Source organism: Micromesistius poutassou (genome assembly GCF_964030765.1).
Source record: "Micromesistius poutassou genome assembly, chromosome: 13".
Taxonomy (NCBI): Eukaryota; Metazoa; Chordata; class Actinopteri; order Gadiformes; family Gadidae; genus Micromesistius; species Micromesistius poutassou.
Window position 1 is genome coordinate 5,641,494 of NC_140283.1, and position 24,088 is coordinate 5,665,581.

General features: G+C 43.8%; 1 protein-coding gene across 1 annotated transcript in view; it reads right to left on the reverse strand.

The window, feature by feature from the left end:
• Window positions 1–20,361: 20,361 nt before the first annotated feature.
• tmtc2b (transmembrane O-mannosyltransferase targeting cadherins 2b) overlaps window positions 20,362–24,088 on the reverse strand; it is a 67,152-nt gene continuing 63,425 nt past the window's right edge. Inside the window, exon 12 of the mRNA XM_084476805.1 lies at window positions 20,362–20,550. Coding sequence (XP_084332931.1) covers window positions 20,371–20,550 — 180 coding nt within the window. The 3' untranslated portion in view covers window positions 20,362–20,370. The remainder of the gene's footprint in view (window positions 20,551–24,088) is intronic.

Consider the following 24,088-nt stretch of genomic DNA (forward strand, 5'->3'; position numbering starts at 1 on the left):
TCATTGTTTGTTTCCCCCAACATAGTTCTGGAGGTTGTTCTGTGTGACTTTCATGAAGACCGTGACCGGCACTGGAGAAGAGTTTAGCGCAGTGGAAGGGCAGGAATGGACAGATATTTCCCAAGTCTACAGAAAACCATAAATATCCCAACAATGCCATCTGTCATGGTGTGCATCAAAATTTAAATTGTGTTGTGTGGTGGAACTGGCATGGAGAGGGGAGTGGTTGGTTATTATTGGTTATTGCATATATGAATACCTTGAGACACATTGAAGTGAAAAGAGCACATCATTGCATTTCACTATAGCTGATGATGTGGATGCTTTAAGGCAGAGGAAAGGGTTCTGGAGGCCTTAGTAAACAGGAGCTATACCAGAGGAAATACAACCAGTGACTGCTTCATGGACTTCATGGACAGCTCACGCCAATGTATGTCCATTTCCATGATATGATTAAGAATTAAGCAAACCAACCCTAGCAGAGGGTTGGTTCTAACCCCCCTCTGCATGTATCACAAGGCTCCATCGCACATGGTAGGACAGCTCAGCCAACATGATGTATAGGCGTTCAAAAAGGCATCCCATCGCAGCCTGCTTGAGGCAAGCCAGCCTAGATTGACCAGATCTGTGCATACAATTTACTGTACAACCATTTCTTAGTAGGCTAGTTTTCAGAATTAACCGAATCTCATCATTCATTACACCGTGTATACAGCATGAGACAATCTGTTATCTTCACAATGTGTGTGCTTAGATAATCCTACGGCAGAGCTGCTGTAGGATTATCTTTGAGAAGTGTAAAACATATTTCTTAACACTTTACAATATTGGTGTGATAATCAACTAATATTTTAAATGAATAAATGCAGTAATAAGCATTCACTTGAAAATGATTGACAGTCAGGTAACAGTCATTATTCTGTTAATCATTTGCTAATGGTGTTCATGGTGATATCATTTGGCTGATTAGCAGCAGAAACACTGGGGAAGGTGTTCAGCATTGGTTCCACTCATGTGTGCTTTTCCACAAGCCCCACCTGCATCATTGATTAGCGGCAGCATCGCTGGGTGCTTATCAAGGTGTGTCGACGCATTCAGCAGATAAATAAAGGGCTCTGTCTGCTCAGCGTGCCCATGAGTGACAGGAAAATAAATGTATCAGAGTGTCTAGCACACACACACACACACACACACACACACACACACACACACACACACACACACACACACACACACACACACACACTCACACCGACACACACACACACACACACACACACACACACACACACACACACACTCACACACACACACACACACACACACACACACACACACACACACACACACACACACACAGTAATTTCAAGAGATTGATGGAAAACTCTCAATTGTTCATGACCGTAGGAAATGGTGTAAACTACTTATTTTTTTACTTACTTACTTTATTTTTGCCAACCTGGGCACTACTGTGTCCTGGCCACATGCAGTGTTGTATGTGTGTGTGTGTGTGTGTGTGTGTGTGTGTGTGTGTGTGTGTGTGTGTGTGTGTGTGTGTGTGTGTGGCCTGGTTAATGTACAAAGAACAGACCGCAACCCGACAAACACACATGGTCCTTAGAAGTATGTTTAAACCAAAGCAGACTTAGTCACTGCGTCTTATTTTCCATAATCAATTGTTTTATGATCCCGGGGTTCAATGCAAACGATCCAAGCTTTATGGGGCTCAGCAAAAGAGATTGGTGGTGGTGGTGGTTAGGGTGGTGGTGGTGGTGGTGGTAGTTAGGGTGGTGGTGGTGGTGGTAGTAGTTATTTGTTAGGGGGGGAACACATGTTTGTGGGGGATGACCATACGATTTATATATTCAAATCAAATTAGTGCTCGGGAATCGTAGTGGTGTGTCTGGGGTGAAGACGTGAACATATTGCCCCTATGTGCTCAATACAGGAACCATCAGACTATCGGCTAGGAATCGATGACACTGCCATGTTATGACGTGGTCATATAAGGGGGGAACGTAACAGTGTCCTATCGTTTAGACAGACCCTTTCATCCAGTAGGGGCAGAAACAGGTCACCAAATTACTGCTAGGGAATAGTACACTAACCCAACATAGTAACATCAATGTTACATAGTATGTAGTATAATTTTGAAAATAATGACTATAAATATTTTGTTGGTTAAGTTTTAGGCATAGGGTTTAGATAGTTGGGGTGGGATACACAGTATATCTATAAAGAATGTTTCTAATACTGTGTTTTTCTTTGTGACTCATATTTCTTTTTTCATTTAGATACTCTACCCATCTCACCGCTTGTGAGTTGTATAAATCCGGGGGCCATTGTTTCAGCACCGAGAGAACCTCCAACGAGATCACTCAAAAGACGCAGAAGTGTGTTAGCACCTGAGACTTTAACGCGGCTCATCGAGACAGTCGCACAAGGCCAAGCGTATGTCCCTGAGCAGCCTGTGGAACAAGTCGCTGTTCAACCGACTGGGACTCTACAGCGTGGTAAGAAATGTTACTCTACAAAACGATCCAATATTGCGTTAGATAACCACTGATGATATCACACTAATATGTCATTCCTTTTTATCAATCAGGGAATGTCCCCATCATCCCTTAAGACCTGCTGGGGAGCTCTATAGACCTCTGCGACCCAGATTTTGATGGGTTGTTCACTAAGGAGTTTCAAAATAGATTAGTTGAAATCGACAGGGGCGTGCGTCGTGCATTAGAGGCACTAAACGAAGCGGATGAGATAGATAAATTGATACAGGTATTGATGGGTTAACTAAGGGCGTTGTGCCCCTTTAGGCCCTTACCTGGGGTACTTGACGGATGAGATAAATGATGGGAGAGCTGTATGGCACTGATCAGGAGGATTACATCACTGAATGTCTCGACAGGTCCTAACACCTATGCTTACCACACACATCAACACAAGTCAGTCATCAAATGCAAGGGCGTAACTTTAAATGCAGAAAATGCTAAAGTTGTCATGCAACAGACACTAAAACGTCTAGTAGATGGTTTCGTGACATCCGCCTCTGGACAGAGATCACCACTGCAGTGGACACCACCAGAGGGATAAGCAGAGGCTCCTGCTTAAAAACGCCACTGGTTAAACGTCTTTGCGTGGTTTACAACAAGCGGCATTATGGCTATTAACCTAAAGACATTGCATGCGTCTCATCAAAGGTCAGAATGTAAATGACCATTTGCCAAATAATGCTATTTTGGTTATTTTGATCCGTGATTTCTTTCATGTATCTATATATACTTTTATATGTTCATTTTGTTTTAATCAAGAATGTCAAGGTCTAAAATAAATACTGTCATAAATGTTGTCTTTTTATTTTCAAAGTCAGTGTGATTATCACTAAGTAGACATCCACCCATGAGATATGATTTTTTAATTTTTTTTTCTTGCTTAAAAACACCTTGGTTGTTTTTTCGAAACAGAGTCAAAACGTAGGATATATAGAATATGGCTGTCAAGACGTGTGATGGGGAGATGTTTGACCCCAGGCTCCAACATCCGTTCAGCATGGTAGTATCAGGTCCCTCAAACAGTGGCAAAACCTACCTACGTCAATTGTCATTGAAAATGTTGCCTATTTTCAGAAAATATTGACAATAGTCTATATTCATGCTGGCAACCTATATATAATGAATTGCTGAAAATAAGGACCATTATTGGAAGGGATCCCCAAATCTTTGTGATAATATAGAGGTTCAGCATGTTTTTACAAAATACATACACCATCGTAACCTCAGTTGTATCTGGTACAGAATGTATTTATGCAGGGAAAAAACAGAACAATAACAGATTTTGTTGATATCCAGACAGATGTTCCCTTGTAAGGCAAAGTATTTTAACGAGTCCTTTAACGATGCTGCTAGTATGCCATATGGATATTGATATTTGCTTGTTGACTTTAAAGCCGGGACTGGTGGTGGTGGTGGTAGAAGTGGTGGCGACAATGCATCCCCTCCCTCCCCAGGATTGATATTTGAGTAGGCAGGGTGTGTGTGTGTGTGTGTGTGTGTGTGTGGGAGGGGGGGTCGAATCGATTTGCATAATTACATCATTAGCCGTAGAATTCCTTTGAGTCTGAGAAGAAGAAGGAAAGGGAAAAAGGACCAGCGAGAGCCACTGGCAATGGGACGCATCCCTCCGGCCGGTGGGGAGAATGGGCGCACACACAGCGCCATGCAACCAGAGGGATGCCTGCTGCCTCATTAGTCTGCCCCAGCCCTGCACAGGTCTGCTGCTGCCGCGCTCAATGGATGGAGAGGTGGGGGTGGGGGGGCTGAGGCCTGTGAGTGACAAACCCATGGTGTTCGCTCCGGTAGGAGTGGGCCTCATTCAAGCGAAAAGCAATTGCATAGTTTTTTCTTTCTCCCTTTCCCACACTCCTCACGTTGAGTCTGGACTGGGGGGGCTGGGGTACTCCAAGGGTCTCCCTGACGTGAAGTAGCTTCCCCAAAGTTCTGTTTGAAGAGCCATGCACAGACAGAAGCATCCCTCTTTGTCCCCTGAATGGGGAGTTCTGTCTCTATTCCAGTGTACCGGTCTGTGCAGGAGCAGAATGGGCCGGGCTGTGGAGAGGATGAATGAGTGTGTAATTAGGAGGCAGCCATGCAGTCCAAGAATGTACTGAAAGAAGTAACCGAGTGGTTGTGTGCAGTGTGTTTAATCGCAATAGGCAGGGTCAGATCGGATGCTGGTATGATAAAAAAATATACATTTTGTCTTGTCACTCGCTGTGTTACCCTAAGCATGCAGGACAAAAGGTCATATTCGTGATGACCAAGGCTTAAGTTATGAGACTTCTTTGACAGAAGCTGGTTGACACGATCATCAGAATCATTGTTGATTATTCATTCCTAATAACAGTCCACCAGTGTTCATATTTTACAACATCAACTATCACTCACAACTGGACAATCACTAGGTAGAATGAACATGGGTGGGATTAGTTGTCCCACCTCCATTAGAATTATTTCCGGATTTTAAATAAAACTTTTAAAACTGATGCTCTCACTCACACTATAATACAACCTTAATCCTCTGGCTGCTGCGTTGACTGTTATTCAAATGAACCGTTAAAATGAATTAACACAGCTCTTTTGGCTATCTAAACGGAAGTTTCTGCGGCCGATGAATAATACATCAGTGGGGGTCACTTAGGGTCAAACAAATGACTTGCTAGCATTTTAGAGGCAACCGCACGGACATCATACATTAAGGACTGTTAAATACAGCCTGCTGTTCACAGGATAAATCCTGTTCCCTGACCCTCCATGTAGACTTCCATTGTAAAAAGTCCTTGTACTTAATGTCAAACACGCACACACACACACTCGTGGTGCACACACTCACACATACACACGCACGCACACACACACACACACACACACACACACACACACACACACACACACACACACACACACACACACATGCACACACACACACACACACACACACACACACACACACACAGACACACACACACACACACACACACGCGTGTGCACACACACACACACACACACACACACACTCACACACACACACACACACACACACACAGGTTTTCATTGCTAAAGAACAAGGTCCTCAAGGGAAAGGGTTTTCCTGGCGTTATGGAATACTAACAGCGGTTAGGGGCTTTGGATGTGCTTGTGTTGGATGGTATGATCTGTGATGAATTACGCTAGACTTGCTCGTTTTCTTGCCAGTTTGGACCAACTCAGGTGGGAACGGAAAAACTCATGGATGTCTTTTATTAGAACTATATATTAGAAAGGTGTAAATGTTGTAACTCCTTTAATTATATGTACATCCAGTGTGAGAAGGTATTGGAGTACATACTAAAATTATCTTGTTATCAAAGCGGGGCTTGTTGTATGAGTTTTGGACGTTCCTGCCTCAGTTTTCCACAATGTCTGCTGAGATGTTAGAGGCACATTGGGAATGTTACTATACAGTGTGTCAACTACCTCAACACAGCAAGCCCTGCTGGAAGACCAACTGCCAAACCAATAAAGTTTTATTTTGGGGAATGGCTTCCAATAGTAACTGCTAATATTGAAGATTCCCTAATTTACGCTGTTCAGCAGTTCTCAAATATGTATAATTCCGTGTAGATTGGCAACTAACACTTATTTTAAAAGGTGCTAAGAGTAACCCTGATCCGTAAACTACCACAGATTTTCGTTTTTAAAATGGAAACTTCCACTTAGACATCAAATCATCTTCCACCTTACTTGTAAATGCCCTTGAGAGTTCCTCGCAGGAGGCAGAAGTAACTTGGTATCTTTGCTAAAATTAAATGATAAATGTTTTTCGAAAAAGGAAGTTAAAAACATCTTTGACTATGTGTGCATGGTTGAACAAATCACTGGGGAAAAAAACCCAGCCAGTGAATAACAACAAGATATATCATATCTGCATATATGACCACTGTCTCACCTGCAATAGCGTGACATGATGGACGAGCTTCTCCGCAATGAAAATCTGTTCCGCCTTTTTATGTCTCTGACAAATGGAACATCCTCCCCCACTTGGGGCCTTTAAACTGATAAGCTGCAGCTCTCCTCACTAAATGCTGCTTGCAGCTCCCACTGGACCAGCATGGAGAACATCTGCTCAACCTGATCCTTTAACCAGACCGTGCTGCTCTCCTGGTATTTTTCCTTCATGCAAATCCAAAGATTTCTAATGGATAGTTTTTTTCTTGTCTTTTACCCAGGGTGGAAGACGCCTTCTAGGTGATGGGAGGTTGAGATTTTGATGACATCACATGGACATTTGCAATCATTGATCTTAGAGTACGATGAAGGTGACCATTATAGCTGATCATTGGGTTAGGTCGTGTGCGGACCCCCGTCTGGATATGAGTAGGATAGGATATTGTTTCTATCTGGGGGTCTGTGCTGGATTTATCACCAGCTCATCCTGGCCATAAAGATGGATTGTCAGATTGTGTGTGAGAAAATGATTCGGAAAAAACATCTGGGAATGTCAAATACCAGCACGAAGAAGTACTCAGCAAGGAAAAGACCCTAGTTGTGTTTGTCTCAACCAACAGGATGAAAGCAAGTACACATATAATTCAAGCATTCACACAAACAACCTCCCTCCCATTATGTGTACCTAAACACATTAAAGAGGATCATTTTACCAACCTCAACCATATCAAAGCTAAAGTCCTCTTCTTTGTCATTTGTTGACCACCAGTGACTCAGCCACAGCCCTCCCAGCAGTAGTGATTTAGGATTGACGGCTCTTGATCTCCGAGTCGATTGTTCCTCACGTCTTCGCAGCGCATAAACAAGACCTAAAAGCTTGCATATCTTCCAAGTAAACAAGCTCTCAGAAATGGGAACTTCCATGCAAAGTTTGACAACATAACAGCCCTGTCTGTCGTATGATTGGGATGATTACACCCTGGGAATCGTTCATTATCCAGGATGAGGACTATAGACTAACCAACATGTTGTAGGGATCTTTGCAGCATCTAGATATATAGCGTTTTTTTAAATTATTTTGCTGCCTACGGCCAAAATGAATGGAGTACGATTCCTAAATCACCCTGTTATTATGTAAAAAAAGTGTCATTAGAAATAATGCAGGGTAAAACCTTAGACATATATATGAAGACCCACATTGGCATTTGGATCGTACTTCAACGTCGTCAAATTAAAAGCCAAATCCATGCTTGAGTTTTTGTAATTCCTTCTGACAATTGCTCATTTTCCACCATGTAAGTAATTCAGTTGGTGTCCACATCACGCTGACACACAGTCCCTTCTCCAGCATCTAGCAGCCATGATCGGTTGAGAAATGGGAACATTATAGAGCTTCTTACCCAGAAAAATCGCAGCTCACGCTTTTATTTGTATTTATAATCTTGTATTTGTTGTCTTATATATGTCTTGTATTTGTTATGTTTATTTGTATTTGTTATCAGACCAGTCTTGGCCTCTCCAATATGGCGGGTTGATGTATCCACGGGTCGTAGCAGTCAATGCGTCGTCTATGAATTCATGTCTATGGGTAAGACCATGTCAAAGTAATATATTTCTTATAATTAATTTTATGGAACGGAATAGTGGTCAAAGCGTAAAAGCCATGACAGGTGTCAAATGTTGCCTGCTAAGCTACATGATGCTGCCGTTTTTTATTTTTTTCATTTGAGCTTCAAAATATTTGAGCTTGCTGAAACACATTTTCTAGCAAGATAGAAAGTGTTGGCTTTTAAACGTTTTCTTTTACACGGCTTTGGATTTCCCCAGTCTGTCTGGACCCCCCTCCCGCCCCCCAACACACACACACACACACACACATCCCATTCCAAGCCAGTGGAACTGCTGCGTCCACAGAAGTCAACCCGAGGAATCGTTTTCTCCTCCTAATAACACCCCTTGTTAGTTGCAGTCCCTGTCGTCAGTCTCCTGCTCGGTATAGGTAGCCGCCAAGCTGGCACTTTGTTAGCAGAGGAGGACAAGTGGAGCTGCGGAATGACAGAGGAACTGATGGATAAACTGACCCAAACATCTTTCATTATATTCTCCAAGCTTGGAGCCTGGACCTATAGGAATATATATATATATGTATATATATATATATATATATATATATGTATATATGTATATATGTATATATGTATATATCTCATCTCATATATCTCATCCATATTCTCCCACTCTCTGGCTCTTCTTTCTTTCTACTCTCTCCTGCTCCCAATCTATATTTCTCTGTCTCCCTCTCTCTCTCTCTCCCTCTCTACTCCTTCTCGCTCTCCCACTCTTCCCATTCCCTCTACTACTCCATCTCTCTGTCTCTGTCTCTCTCTCAGACACATTCAAACATGCATTCTGCTTTCATTCTGTATAAATAAATTATATATATATAGTAAATGATTACTAGACCAGAAGTTAACTGTAAATCAACGTTTACTTAATGCTTATTACGTGCTTAACTACCGTTTATTAATAGTGAGTTAATATAACCTTATAGTAAAGGGTTCCCTCTCTCTCTGTTCATCTTCACACATTTCTATTCATGGCCCTCAACCGGGCCCCGCCCTGCTGCTGGAGGTGGGGGCCAGGTGGTGCTGGCTGATTATGGCTGTTTGTTCTATGCAGCGCTGACTTAGAACCAGTTCTGCATGGTTGGAAGCATCAGCATCTCATCGCTCAGGATCAGCGTGTGGCTCTGAGATCTGCTCGTATTCCCATTGAGAAAACAGATACGGTTGTGTGTGTGTGTGTGTGTGTGTGTGTGTGTGTGTGTGTGTGTGTGTGTGTGTGTGTGTGTGTGTCCGTTGGTTGTAATGTCTCCCCGCTGTAAACAGGATGGATGGAGGGTGAATACAGATGATACATTGTGTGGGTTGTGAGCTGTCCATTGGTATCGGCATATGCAACATGGCTTGTGGATAAAATTGTACTTATAATTTCCGGAAAGGCTATAATAAGAAAGGATCAATACATAGATACAATGAACCGTCTAATAGCATGGTATAAGTACTTTCCCTAAGGGAGCCTTAGCGGCCGCTAATTAGGAAGTCTATCCTGATTTGGGGCACAGATGTTCATTTTAAGGGTCATTTGCTCTTGTTGTGTTTTAACAAGGATCTAATCTCAATGATTTATAATTACCTCCAAACGTGTTTGTCTTGCAAATTGTTCCGAGCCAAGAGGTCCAGCCAGTGATTTAGGATTAACATTCACTGGCATTTTCCATTTGACTTAGGCACCTTCTACACAGTTGAAATGTAAACCATACTTACAAAGAGATTAGCATTTACTGTGTGTGTGTGTGTGTGTGTGTGAGTGTGTGTGTGTGTGTGCGTATGTGTGTACGCGTGCGTGCGTGCGTGCATGCGTGCGTGCGTGCATGCGTGCGTGCGTGCATGCGTGCGTGCGTGCATGCGTGCGTACGTGAGCTTTGAAGACAGCAGAATCAGTTCCCGAATTTAGGTTAGGTTTTGACTCGAGCCACGCATAACAAGTTGTGCTTGCATGTGTGCATTCACATATGCACATATTTTGTGTGGGTGCTTGTGTGTGTGTGCATGTGTATGTTTGAGTTTGTGTGTGTGTGTGTGTGTGTGTGTGTGTGTGTGTGTGTGTGTGTGTGATTGCAGAATGAGGAATGCTTTGAACTAGTTCTGCTTCTGCAACAACTACAACTATGTTTCCTGTAAGGTGTTGAATGTTCAAAGGGCCTGACTCTGAATTAAAGCCCAGGTGGTGTTAAAAGCTACCACACCAGGGAGCTTCTGAGGGACACGTGGAAAAAGAAATAATTGGTAAAGACTGCTGTTTTTGTTTACCTTTAATTTTAACTTTAAACTAAATAGACATCATCTATCATGTATTATAATAATTGAGATATATGTTTTGTTTTGTCCGTGCTTTGTAAAAAAAAATACTCCCATGTCATGTCACCTCCCGGGCTCCATAATAATTAAGGGTAATTAAGGGTACTCAACCTTTCCAGATCCAAGATCAACCAGGAAGAAATGAGAAAACAAAGGTACTAGACTGATATACACCCTGGTGAAACGCTTGTGTTCGCTTCATTAAAGTCCTGGACTTCATGAGTCCTTCCCTGTAATGATTTTGGCAGATCTTAGGTACAGACAGCTGCTTAGACACTTCTGGATGGCTGGTGGTTATCTTGTTGATCAGACCACTGTAGTACATTACGAAGCATTAACCTAACACATCTTCCATCGTGTGTAAGCATGACCTACCTGATATGGAATGACTGATGGACTAATGAATGACTAATGAGTAATGGATATAGATCAATTATATAAATTAAATTAATAACAAATACAAAATATATTATTAGCCTCAAAGCATCAAAAAGGCAAGTAAGTAAGTAAGTAACCTTTTTGATGCTTTGAGGCTAATAATACTAATAATAATGTGAACATAATAATCCCTAGCAGTAATCCATAAAGAATGGACTTCAAATTTGATAATAACAGGGGCCTAATGGGACAAGACCAGATCCAGTACAGAAACAATCAAAGCAGGAAGCTGAACTGAACAGACGGAGTGCATATGTATGAACGCTATTACTGCATGGTGTAAACAGGACTGAAGTCATTATCCACCGGAGGCCAGTGGTTACTGTCCTGTCAGGAACAGCACACAATTAATGTTTTCCAAATAAACATTTAATCAGTATTTGAGAATGCAGAGAGAGCTCTGCACTTCTTCAGGGTGGACTTTGATGGTGAGATGCTTTGCACATTCTTAAAAAAAAACAGAGCTCACTAGAGCTCCCCTACATTCACATCAGACCGGACCGGACCCAGACATAGATCAGGACCAGAACTTAGATCAGGACCAGGACTTAGATCAGGACCAGGACTTAGATCAGGACCAGAACTTAGATCAGGACCAGGACTTAGATCAGGACCAGGACTTAAATCAGTACCAGGACTTAGATCAGTACCAGAACTTAGATCAGGACCAGGACTTAGATCAGGACCAGGACTTAGATCAGGACCAGAACTTAGATCAGGACCAGGACTTAGATCAGGACCAGGACTTAAATCAGTACCAGGACTTAGATCAGTACCAGAACTTAGATCAGGACCAGGACTTAGATCAGGACCAGGACTTAGATCAGTACCAGGACTTAGATCAGAACAAGACCAGAGGATAACACCAGGAACAGGACTAAGATCAGGACTAGACATAGATCACTACAATACCAGGCTTTAGATCAGACCAAAACTAGGAATGAGACCAAGACTAGGACCAGGACACACGCAGACGCACACACAGCAAACACCACACAGTGCCGCCCAGAGCTGTTAGCAGCTCTGGGCGATTGTTGAACACAGCACCGACAAAGAGGTCGACTCAGGCAGGTCAACTCAGGCAGGTCAACTCAGGTAGGTAGACTCAGGCAAGTAGACTACAGGTAGACCAAAGGTAGACTCAGGCAGGTAGACTACAGGTAGACTCAGGCAGGTTGTCTCAGGCAGGTAGACTACAGGTAGACTACAGGCAGGTAGGTAGGTAGACTGCAGGTAGACTACAGGTAGACCACAGTTAGACCACAGGTAGACTCAGGCAGGTAGACTACAGGTAGACTACAGGCAGGTAGACTACAGGTAGACTACAGGTAGACTACAGGTAGACTACAGGCAGGTAGACTACAGGTAGACTACAGGTAGACTACAGGTAGACTACAGGCAGGTAGACTACAGGCAGGTAGACTACAGGTAGACTACAGGTAGACTACAGGTAGACTACAGGCAGGGAAACGACAGGTAGACTACAGGCAGGTAGACTACAGATAGACTACAGGTAGACTACAGGTAGACTACAGGCAGGTAGACTACAGGTAGACTACAGGCAGGGAAACGACAGGTAGACTACAGGCAGGTAGACTACAGATAGACTACAGGTAGCTAGACTTAAAGCAGGTAGACTCAGGCAGGTAGGCCGAGGGTGTTTAGTGCTCCAGGTCTGCATGATGGATGACAGCGGAGACAGAGCAGGACAGCTTGTCTGTCATAATGGGTCTCAGGGGAACATAATCAAGCGTTCCCACTGCGCCGCTGCTGGAAACCAGTGACAGGCTGAAGGATCCAGGACAGAGGAGGGGGTGTTTGGGGGAGTACACAGGTTCAAAAAATCAACTGTCAATCAAATTAACCAACTAACTAATGAACTACATAGCAAGCTAGTCACACTTTTCACTGTATTCTTGTATGCATGTGACAAATAAAACTCTTGAATCTTGAATCTTGAATAATAAACTTACCAACAATAGATAACACAAAATACAATTAATGAATGTCAGTTGACTAATTAATTGACTTGCTAATTAACTGAAAGAAGCAAGCAAGAAGATGGTATTTTTGGATCCGTTTAACATGGACTCAAAGGAGGCAGCAGACAGATGTTGGGGTCTATATCAACATTCTTCCAAATCTCAACAAAACAAGCTTTGTCTCCTGAGAGACTAGCAGGGGTGCTGCAGCTCACGTTGTACTTCCATCAGAATGAATGATATTCAAAGGAGAAGAGATAGATAAACCATGTATATATAGAAAGGGAAGGATAAAAAAGTATGACTATTCTTTGTTAAATGTAAAAGTCTTTGTATGTATGTCGTTTCCTTGTAGGCAGTGCTCTTTTGCTATTCATATCTGTTCCTGCGCAGTCTGTAATGGATATGTGTGCCATTCATCATTCAACAGACAACAATGGGGACTGTCACATTGCAACCATAAAATGTCATTTTGTGTGCAACATTACAACACAATGTCAAATGTTGAGTCCTTCAGAGTCCAACACGAGACATGTGGAATTTGAAACAGGCACTTTTAGCCATTTCCAGACTTTGAAGACTCTTTTATAAACCCAAACCTAAATGCCAGTGTTGTGGAGGCTCACATTTAGGCGGGCAAATTACAGAGGCCCCAGGGTGGGGTTTGTTTTTATAATTCAATTACAGTGGAATCAGTAATTATTCTAAATACAAACATGCTTTGTTTTTTGGTTTTGTTATTTGTTCTCATTTAAACCCAAACAAGAAAAGATGCCAGAAACTTAGTATGAAGCTACCAGGTAACCTGTGCTTGTGGAATGGATAATAGCTCATTATCTTCTGCATCAACACAGCACTTGTTTCCTTAGTGAAAGATGCTCTCTCCCCCTCCCTCTCCCTCTTCCTCCCTCTCCATCTCACCCCAGCCTCCCCACTCTTATCTCCTTCCCTCTCTCGCTTTCTTTTTCCCTCTCTCATTCTCCAGCTGTTCTCCATCTGTCACACCCTGTCTCTCATTCTATCTCTCTCTCTCCATCCCTCACCCACCTACACACTCACCCAACCCCCCAAATCCTAACAAACCACTTGACGACTAACAACAATCTCTCTGTCTCTGTCTCTGTCTCTCTCTCTCTCTCTCTCTCTCTCTCTCTCTCTCTCTCTCTCTCTCTCTCTTATCTCTCTCTCTCTCTCTGCCCTTCTCCTTCCAACCCATGTCTATCTATCTCTCTTAAACTCTCTCTTGTCTCCCTGTCTCTCATCCACCAACACAAACACACAGCCCCAAACCCAGCAGATACCAGGGCCCGTCCCCCGCAGCACCGCTGGCTCTCCGTCTCTCTGGAGCCCAGCTGTCCTTGTTGTTTTGACAGTGGATCCTCCCGCCCGTCCCTCAGTGGAACTAATCAATCCTGACACTGGACTCTGCATAGGGCCGCACCTGCTCTCCCACACACACACGCACGCATGCACACACACACACACACAGACGCACACATACAAATACACATACGTATACATACAGGCATGCACACACACACACACACACACACACCTTGACCTTAACTTTCTCACAGTCAGTTGTACTTTCTTTCGGCCCAAGAGACAACAGCGTCTGCCCTCGTGGAGCTGCGTCAGTAAGGACGGAGACCTGCTGAAGGCGTACGAGTCAGAGGCACACAGAAGAGTTTAGCTGTGTGTGTGTGTGTGTGTGTGTGTGTGTGTGTGTGTGTGTGTGTGTGTGTGTGTGTGTGTGTGTGTTCGGAGGGCCTGCGTTGTCTGGCAGCCAAACCACAAATCTTTAAGGAATACAGACATCTGTATCGTGTCTCTCACTCCTTGGTTCCTATTGTACACACACACACACACACACACACACACACACGCACACACACACACACACACACACACACACACACACACACACACACACACACACACGCACACACACACACACACACACACACACACACACAGTCACAGGTACGTACACACACATACTTCCACACAGACTAACATGTATACACACACACATACACATTTATACATTCACAAACATATACACACATACAGTCCCTGCGTGTGTAGAGTGAAGGTACACATAGTGGTGCATACGTAGGACTCTTGAGGGTACACCTCAACTTACCGCTTCAGAGAGTAGGATTAACAGCCACTTAAATTCCCTCATTAACAAAGTGTACCCAACCACATGTAGTACAAACAATAATGGAACAATAAGCTGACTGGATAGATGGCTGCAGCAACAAAACATCCAGACATTTCCTTCCTGAATGGACCTAGAATCCGTCCAAAGCATGTTGTTATCCTACTCGTGGTCATGTGATAGATTGATCCTGCCATTAGTTCTGACGCGCTGCAATGCGTCTAGCCTGTCAATGATAGAGTGGGTTGGGAACTCCCTAATTGATTTGACTAATTTAGTCAATAATGCATGCAGCCTTAATTAGCTAATGGATTAACGGGTCCTTCTACAAGAAAGCAGCCATATGAAGACTGGGTCTGACGTTGCTGGAGAACTGTGCATAATTGTGGGGATTAAATTAAGTATAGTGACTTATTGGTCAAAGGTATTTAATTATGTATTATCTGTTTATCTCTGTCCTCTAACCACACACACACACACACACACACACACACACACACACACACACACACACACACACACACACACACACACATATAATGAGAACGATGGTATCATGCACTCATAGTGGAGTAATAAAAAGCATGGACCACAAATAAGTTCTTAAAATATAAAACTCCATAGTGTTGATTGATGAAATTCATTCATCTGGGTTACATTGCAGCCTACGTGACAGAGGAGAGCAGATTCACTTTACTGTGAGTATATGCAAATGATATCCTACGTGCTTCGTATTTAAATTAGCTGTCATCAGCTGGTGAGTGTAATATGTCATTGGGATAAGTGAGGCTCGTGTGTGTGTGTGTGTGTGTGTGTGTGTGTGTGACTAGCAGTGTCACATTTATATAATGACTAGCTTGGGATGTTCCTTGGGAATCAGTTCTTTTGGCATCTATGGACGTGGCATAGTATGAGCCGCCTGAATATTAGTTTGATCTTCTTTGCTAGATCAGGTATGAACTACATCCCTTAGCAGTAAATGTAGGTCTCCATCTTTGCTACGTGGATCTACATTACACTATTTTACCCTGTAACACTTTGCCTTCCTTAGAACAAAAGGTTAAGGTACACTGTAACGATGGCATCAGAGATGCCTCTTCTCCCAAGCAAAACAAAACAAAAGACAGGCAATATTTAGAAGCAGATAGACCTGCCTTTTGGCTTGACGTCGGATGCATAATTGCTTTCTTGCTTCTGCCTTTATGAAATCCCAGCAGCTATTGCCTCCAGAAGGGAGGGATCGACCAGCACATGCACGGCCATCCGTTCCTCTGATACCAGCGGTGCTTCGAGCGCCCGGAGAGATCAAACTGGAGATCTCTCCTACGCACATACCAAAAAATAAATAAATAGTACTTGCTTGATAACAGCTAGCAGATTTGCTAGATCAGAGCCTGTCTGTACGTGGAACCGTCATAGAGGAGGGTCAGCCCCTCTGCTCTGGCAAAAACCTCCACTGGAAGCGAGAGGCAACGCTGTGCAGTGATGGAGCCGGCGTGGAAAATGGAAGACAGATGTTATTTGTTTCAATAACGTGGTGGATACAGAGAATCCGTGAATGAGCGGCTAATGCCGCGGCAGAAAACTTGCCAAGCGTTGGTGAGTAAGGAGAAGGAAATCAATTCACAGGAGAGATGGGGATCTTTCACGGAACATTTTTCAGTGAAATGTAGCAGACCCCTCGCTTAGGTTTGAAGCCTCCAACTTGTGGACTAGCTTACCCCAGGGAACGACAAAGAGTCAGTCCCATCTTCCATGCCAGAGGGAAACCTGCTCATCTCTCAGGCCCGGTGACGCTCTGAGATGTTTTAGTGTTATGATGACCATCCAGGATGTTGAAGATGCATTCAAATGCATTGGGGCCAAGGAACTGATGCATTTTTAGTTTATTCTATATCTCCATCTGCTGAGGTCTGTCGCCAAAACCACAATGATCATAAAACATAGTACATATACATTCAGAATAAAATGTGAATATACGTTCACTATTTTTCTTAGAAACTTGATCACGCCATTAGTACCAAGGCAAGGCTTTGGATGTATTTTGTATATGTGGCACGTTTAACACCTCACAGTAGAGTGGAGGGCTCCGATCAGGGCTAGGTTAGGTCACATGACCTCACAGACCCGCGGAGTGAAGCCTGAACACAGACCCCTCTGGATCCAGGGAGGGCCTGGGCCTGTCAGCTGAGTGGGGGGAGGGGACTGAAGCAGCATCCAGATGTGGAACGCCTGCGCTGCCCGCGTCCATATGGCACTGTTTACACGTCCTCTCTGCTCACCAAACATGAAAGTAGAGCGGATTCATTTGAGCTGATTTTATGACATGTTTTAGCAAATTTTCAGGAGACTTAAATGCAGTGCTGAAGTCTGTTCCCGAGCATGCCATACTGGCCCATTAAATCTAATATCCCAAGTGAATGCAAAGACAATATTACTCAGGAAGGCATTGAAGAGTACAAAGCTTTATCCATATTATTCTGTCTTGGGAGCAGTGGGAATTCACTGTTTTTCATGGTGCTGAATGGATCTACTGTAAGTGAAATGCTGACGTGAGAGAAAGAAAAGCAGACCTCTGGGTAGGAAAGCACCAAAGAACAAAATTAAAAGCACAACACAATACTTTTATTGTGAAAAAAGCAACATTGGGAAAAGTCTATTCGGACACAATTGCATCATCTCTTTTATATTACAAGAAGGAAAGGCTACAAATCTTGATAATTTATACAAATACAACAACTTTCAAAAAATAAATCTTTAATTTAGTAAAGTCTCTGTGAGCACGTTTCTGCGGTAGCCTAGCACTTGAGATCCCTGAGCAGAGCACAGAGTGAACCCACTAAGGTCCTTCTTCACCCGAGCCACGACGGCGTCTCCCCCTCGACACTCTGCACACAGAGAAGTGAACATCACGGTGGATGTGTGTGTGTGTGTGTGTGTGTGTGTGTGTGTGTGTGTGTGTGTGTGTGTGTGTGTGTGTGTGTGTGGGTGTGTGCGAGTGAGTTAGGAGGTTCAACAACAACGAGCACGGTGAAGTATTTTACCCAACACAAAACACTTATGGAGATCACTGAATGCAAACGAGACAGCAAGAATAACAACATCGTAACCGTGTAACAACCACGAGAGTCCGTCTACGCCGTCGCCGCAACACAAGACTCCCAATACTGTGTGTGGAGAGGGGGGGTTCTGACGTGCCGAGGACGCAGAAGGACTGACTGACGGACTGACAGGAAGGACGGGAGGACATAGCCGGAGGGAGTGCAGCACTTACTCATCCAAGAACGCGGCTGCGATGATAAGCAGACAGCGAGCCTTTCCCATTAGGCGTGAGTCATGGAAGACACAAACAGACCAACCCTAGGGATTAATAAGGAATATTACATTTATGCCCTTTCTTCAGATTCATAGTTGTATTCTACCATACATGACCACAATAGTGAGGTGTGTTAGCGATCCCATTTATCTTTGTTCAACATATATATAAGTGTCCGAAACACAGAGCCAGCTGGTTTTTGTTGCCAAGGCAACATCAAGTAATACTTAAATAAACCACATAGACAGAATTTGACAGGTCTATTTTGGGGAGGGGGGGGGGCAATAATATTAGATCAGAGAATATTCTTCACTCTCACAAATAGATAATCTAGGAAGGTGCTCTGGAACGGAGTTACTTTAAACACAGAATATATACAAATCAGGAGCTTTTAAGACGAATAAAACAGGAGCTTTTAAGACAAAAAAAAAAGGGTTTGGGTCACGAGTGATAAGAGAAAAAACGGTGTTCATCTTCATCCAACCAAAACCTAAAGATTGTTCCATGGCTTTTTGTTGCACGTCCGGCTACTCGGTTGCAGAATGGATTTGATCTGTTCTCTATACTGTACATAATATATTAGGCTTCATTTATACAAAACACTTACAAGTCAAAAAGGATCCAATGGAAACAAGTGCTGCTCGAGCGATTCCCAGACATTAAGGAGTGCAGCGGGCAGAGCGGCTTTTCTCTTTTTGGTTAGAAGGACTTCATAATGAGCAGCAGCTTTGTGCGGACGGCACCGTTCCTCCAACGCCAGGCAGCGCTGACCTGCCCAAAGCTGCTCTCCATGTCTCCCGCTTTCATTCGCCAAACGATTAAGGAGACGCTGTGAGCTCATGACTTGACGCCACATTTCTGAGCCCGTAACCGCCGGCAACTGTCAGTGTTGATTGGTGGCCGAGGCGTAGCTTCATCCCTAGCCGAGGAGAGCTTGTGTGTGTTAGCGTGGCGGTACGCTGCTGTCCTGTGCTGTAGCGATGCAGTAGGGAGCTTGTGTGTGTTAGCGTGGCGGTACGCTGCTGTCCTGTGCTGTAGCGATGCAGTAGGGAGCTTGTGTGTGTTAGCGTGGCGGTACGCAGCTGTCCTGTGCTGTAGCGATGCAGTAGGGAGCTTGTGTGTGTTAGCGTGGCGGTACGCTGCTGTCCTGTGCTGTAGCGATGCAGTAGGGAGCTTGTGTGTTAGTGTGGCGGTACGCAGCTGTCCTGTGCTGTAGCGATGCAGTAGGGAGCTTGTGTGTTAGTGTGGCGGTACGCAGCTGTGCAGTAGATTTGCACCTTGTATTATAATAAGGCAAAAGCTGAGATGAAAGCGTTTCCATTCACTTCTCCATCATCCAGTCTGATTTTAGTACACTCGTATAGATTCATCTTCTTCATTTTACAACAATTGTCTACTTAAATTTTTCCTTCCCTTATTTAGTCATGTTTTTTTTCAGTGTGCTACACACATTATTGAAATAATTCCTTGCTTCAAATAATGACCATAGGTCATATCCTGAAGTCTACTACATTAGGTTGGTGTAATCTCATGGCTCCCCGGCGTCCTGGCGGATCCTCTGAAACGTGTTTAGAACCCTCGTGGAACAACCCTTCAACCCTTTAAGCACTCGCCTACGGCCTGACTTCAAGTTTAAGTGCTCTAGTAAAATGAAAACAACACAAAAAAAATCTCAACAACAAAACAAAGAACAACAACGACAACAAAAAAAAGAAAAGATAAAACTGAATTCTAAAAAAGAACCACGGGTGCGTTGTCCTGAATCGCCCGCGGTGCGGTCGCAGGGACCACCGCTGCTCCAGTGCCTCAGAGGAGGCCAGCGCCCGGAGAGTCTTCATCGTTAGGAAGTCATGGCGCATCTGAAACAAACATCCTCCTGTATTCTCTCTGCTTCCATCGCTCTGCACGGCAGAGCCAGAGAGGGGGCCGAGGGGGGAGAGAGAATGCGTGGGCTCCCCCCTCCCCCCCCCCCCCCTCGGTTGAGCCCACAACCAGATGGTCTGGGAGGGCGGAGGCGGAGGCGGCGGCGGTGGTGGCGGCGGTGGTGGTGGGACGCCGGAGCCCCTCAAGGCCCCGCGGTGCGGAGGCCCTGCTTCTCCATGATGTTCCAGAGCTTGCGCAGGTTGGACTGGGTGATGGTGTCGTCGGGTTTGAGCTGCAGCGCGCGGAGGTAGTTGGCCTCCGCCTCCGGGAGCTTCCCGTTGAGGTGGAGGATGGCCCCCAGGTTCATCAGGGCGGCGGGGTACTGGAACACACACACACACACACACACACACGGATAAACACCTCGCCGCGTCGGGGGAAAACATCTCGCTTCTGTTGTAGTACAGTGTCGAAAGTTGGGGGAATAGAAATCGGGGAAAAGTCTGTTCAAAGTGAGAACTAGCTTCCGGCTAAACTTGGTTAGTGGTAGTTCTGCTGCTCTCATTCTGTCAGCTGCGGACCCTTACTTGAGTGGGGACGACGTGTTCTTCGACAGTGTTGAAACTCAGCCACCGCACCTTTGTTTTATTTTTAGCTCCGTTTTATCTCCTCGGCAGCAGTTATTTACTCTTTAGCAAACGTTTAGTTTTGATAAATCATTTCATCTGATCTAAATTGCAAATGAACTTCCACAAGGATGTAGTCCATGCTGCTGTAAAAAAGAAGAAGAAGAAGAAAACATCCAAAAATATATATGAAAGAGAAATTTAATGAGAGATTCATGTGGAAAAAAAGCTGGAGGCTGAAATGCCTTGAGCGGTGTTTGATGAGATGACTAATGTTGAAAGAGCCTGGATGTGTGGATGGCTCTATTAAGACTATCAACATAATCACCATTCAGTATTCATTCAGGGTTTTACCACAAAGATTGCATATCACTTAACAAGATGCCAGAGAGCTGGCACTGAATGGTCATTAAATACAGAAAAATTGCAGTTGGAAAACTATGATGGTGTATGTAGTTGTGCATGCTACAAAGCTTGGTACACCACTTTGTAGACCGGGACCTTCTAGCCAGAGGTCCCAGTTTCATTACATTTGGACTATGACCACATGACTGAGGCAGTCGCAAAATCTGAAACCTAATATAACAACTGATACAATGAAGTGTGCTTTTTACTGCTCTTCACAAAAGTAATCGCTTTATGAAAGCATTTCCCGATTCACTGGGGCTAGACAGCCGTCTGTGACCGTGAGAATGGGGCTCTGCTGTTTGGATCACTGTGGACGTGTGGGTACAGAGCTCTGAGGTCGGGGAGCTGCGCTGCTCCGCGTCCCGTCTGCACCCACCGCTGTCAGAGCAGCGACCGCAGCGCCCCCTTTGAAGTGGTGCAGATGAATGGCTTTTCCTGCTGGCGCTATTACGCAAACACAACGTCAAGAGGTGAGTTGTCCACGCCGGACACCCACCGGGACTCGCTAGTGTCCACCGCCGCGCAGTCACGCGGCAGGACAAAGCCCGCATCTGATCTCCATTTGAGGAGCAGAGAGCGGGTACAAGGATGGCTAATTCTGCCTAATTAGCCCACCATTATTGAGCAGACCTCCCTTCCTTGTTATTGAATGTGTAATCGTGTTCTATATATGGAAAGAGGCGGTAGGCGTAATTCATCTCAATAAATGGTTAATGATGTCCATGTTGGACAGCCTCGGTGACTTTCTGTTCACAATTATCTCCTCGTTTATCACTGTCATGTGCCATGGCCATGATTAAAGTGTCCATACAATTAGGAACCCACTGCAAGCCTGCATTTGTTTCTCAATGTAATCAAAAGCACTTTTGTTTTCCCCAGAGCAAACAGAGGGGATTTATTTTATTTTATAAATACAAATACATATATAAATACAAGAGTTTCCAAAGTATGTTTATAAGAATTATGTGAAGAAATAAAGTGCTGCAATGTAAATGAGGCTTAACGCAACCAACACCATTGTGTTGCCCAATTATGGGGAGGAAAAAAAGCACACTCATTCATTTGTTAGACCTATTTCTAAAACCATTTTCAACCAAACATTAAGAAAAAATAAAATACAGGTGAGATTCAGGGGCAGTTTTAGTTTCCAAAGGTCAAAAACACCAAAAATGAAATCAGTTTCAAGACCCTGCTTAATCTTCATACAGTTTGACCTTCGACCTGCAGCTGTTGTTCACCCCCTCAGCCAGGCCACTCGTCATCTTTAGTTTTCCCCAGTGTCAAGGTTACATGAGTGATGGCAATGAGGATTTCAATGGGAACATTATGTTCAAATATAGCCTCCCTTCTCTCCAAGGCTGGACTATCGATCAATAAATCAAACAGTGAGTGGAATAATCACCATGTCCCCAAGAGGGATCCCTCATTGTCTCTCAACATAGATACAAATGTGGAGAATCAATCTGCAAAATACGGGTTAGAAGGGCCAATATCTCCTTAAGCGCTCAGCATCTCTACCAGACATACAATTTACAAAATCCAATTTTAAAACATTTTAGATCTAATGAACCAAGTTAAGATTCTCTATAATTGAGATAAACTGTTGACAAATGTTATCTGCAAGCGTCTGTTAGGTACAACATGAAACTAAGTAAAAGAAACCATCACACAGAATGGGTGCCTGGGAATCCCTCTGACAGTGTGATTGTGATAAAGCGTTACTGAAGAAAACGTAACAAATCCTCCAACACTAAATAATAAATATCAGGGGTTGGATGCTGCAAATGTTCATAATGGCTTTGGTTGGAAATATTTAGTGGAGCTTTTTTGGGGGGCTTTCATTGAAATTAAACAACCTCCAACATTCATATGAGTGGAGACAAACATGAAGGACTTGGCAATACTTCCCTAGCGGCAAAAAAACCTGAAATCTAATGCAGGTTGATTTTCATCAGCCTGTGGTTTTCATGTGAAGAATTCTGAAAATGTGAGAGTAGGAGCGCTAAATCAAGATTCCTGAGTGAGTTGTTTCCTTCTAATCAAAATGAGGAGCCTTTTTTTGCCTTCAAATCAGAGAGTGGAGAGTCAAGTTGCAACAAAGCATGCAGTGGCTAATGACGACAGAGCCTTCAGCTTGTCAAGTCAGAGAACAGAGAGTCATGGCATATTCCGATTGATGCTCATCCTCACTCACCACTCGCCTCAGCTGTAAGCAGTAGAGATAGCAAGGGAGGCGTCTGAAATAACAGTACAGGCTTACTCAGGACAGTGTTTCCTTATACATGTCCAAACATCAGACTAATTGTCATGTGCAGTGGGAAGAGGTCCTTTGTAAGAAAACTAAAATCCATAAGTTTTGCAGATCAATGCCATGAGTCCAGAGGATTTCTAAACAATGCTTCCAATACAAATATCACAAGTTGTTCCAAAACATTAAGCTCAATGTATCAGTTGGATCCAATTGTAAAATCCCTCTAAAACAGGGAACAAGGGGGGAAACTAAATTAAAACAGCATTTTGAGTTAATGCTGGAAGAGGCGTCCACCAGGACATGGAAATGATGACGCTTCCGTGCACAAAATTCACTAAACTCTCATTTCCATTACTAAAAGGTTGCATATTACTCTATCTACTTAATTGAGTTCCAAGAGAAAAACAAGACAACGAGTACAGCATTTTAACAGAATCACATGCACTATCTACATCATCTACACACGGATCAAATTATTGTGATTAAACATAAGTCCCTGGAAACATAATGCATTGTATTCTCCTTCTACTAAGTGCAGCCGACTCTCAAACGAACTATACAGGCTAGCCCTCCGCCATGACATCGTAAAAGTACGTCTTCTAAATCAGGACCAAATAACAAGCCGGCAAACATCT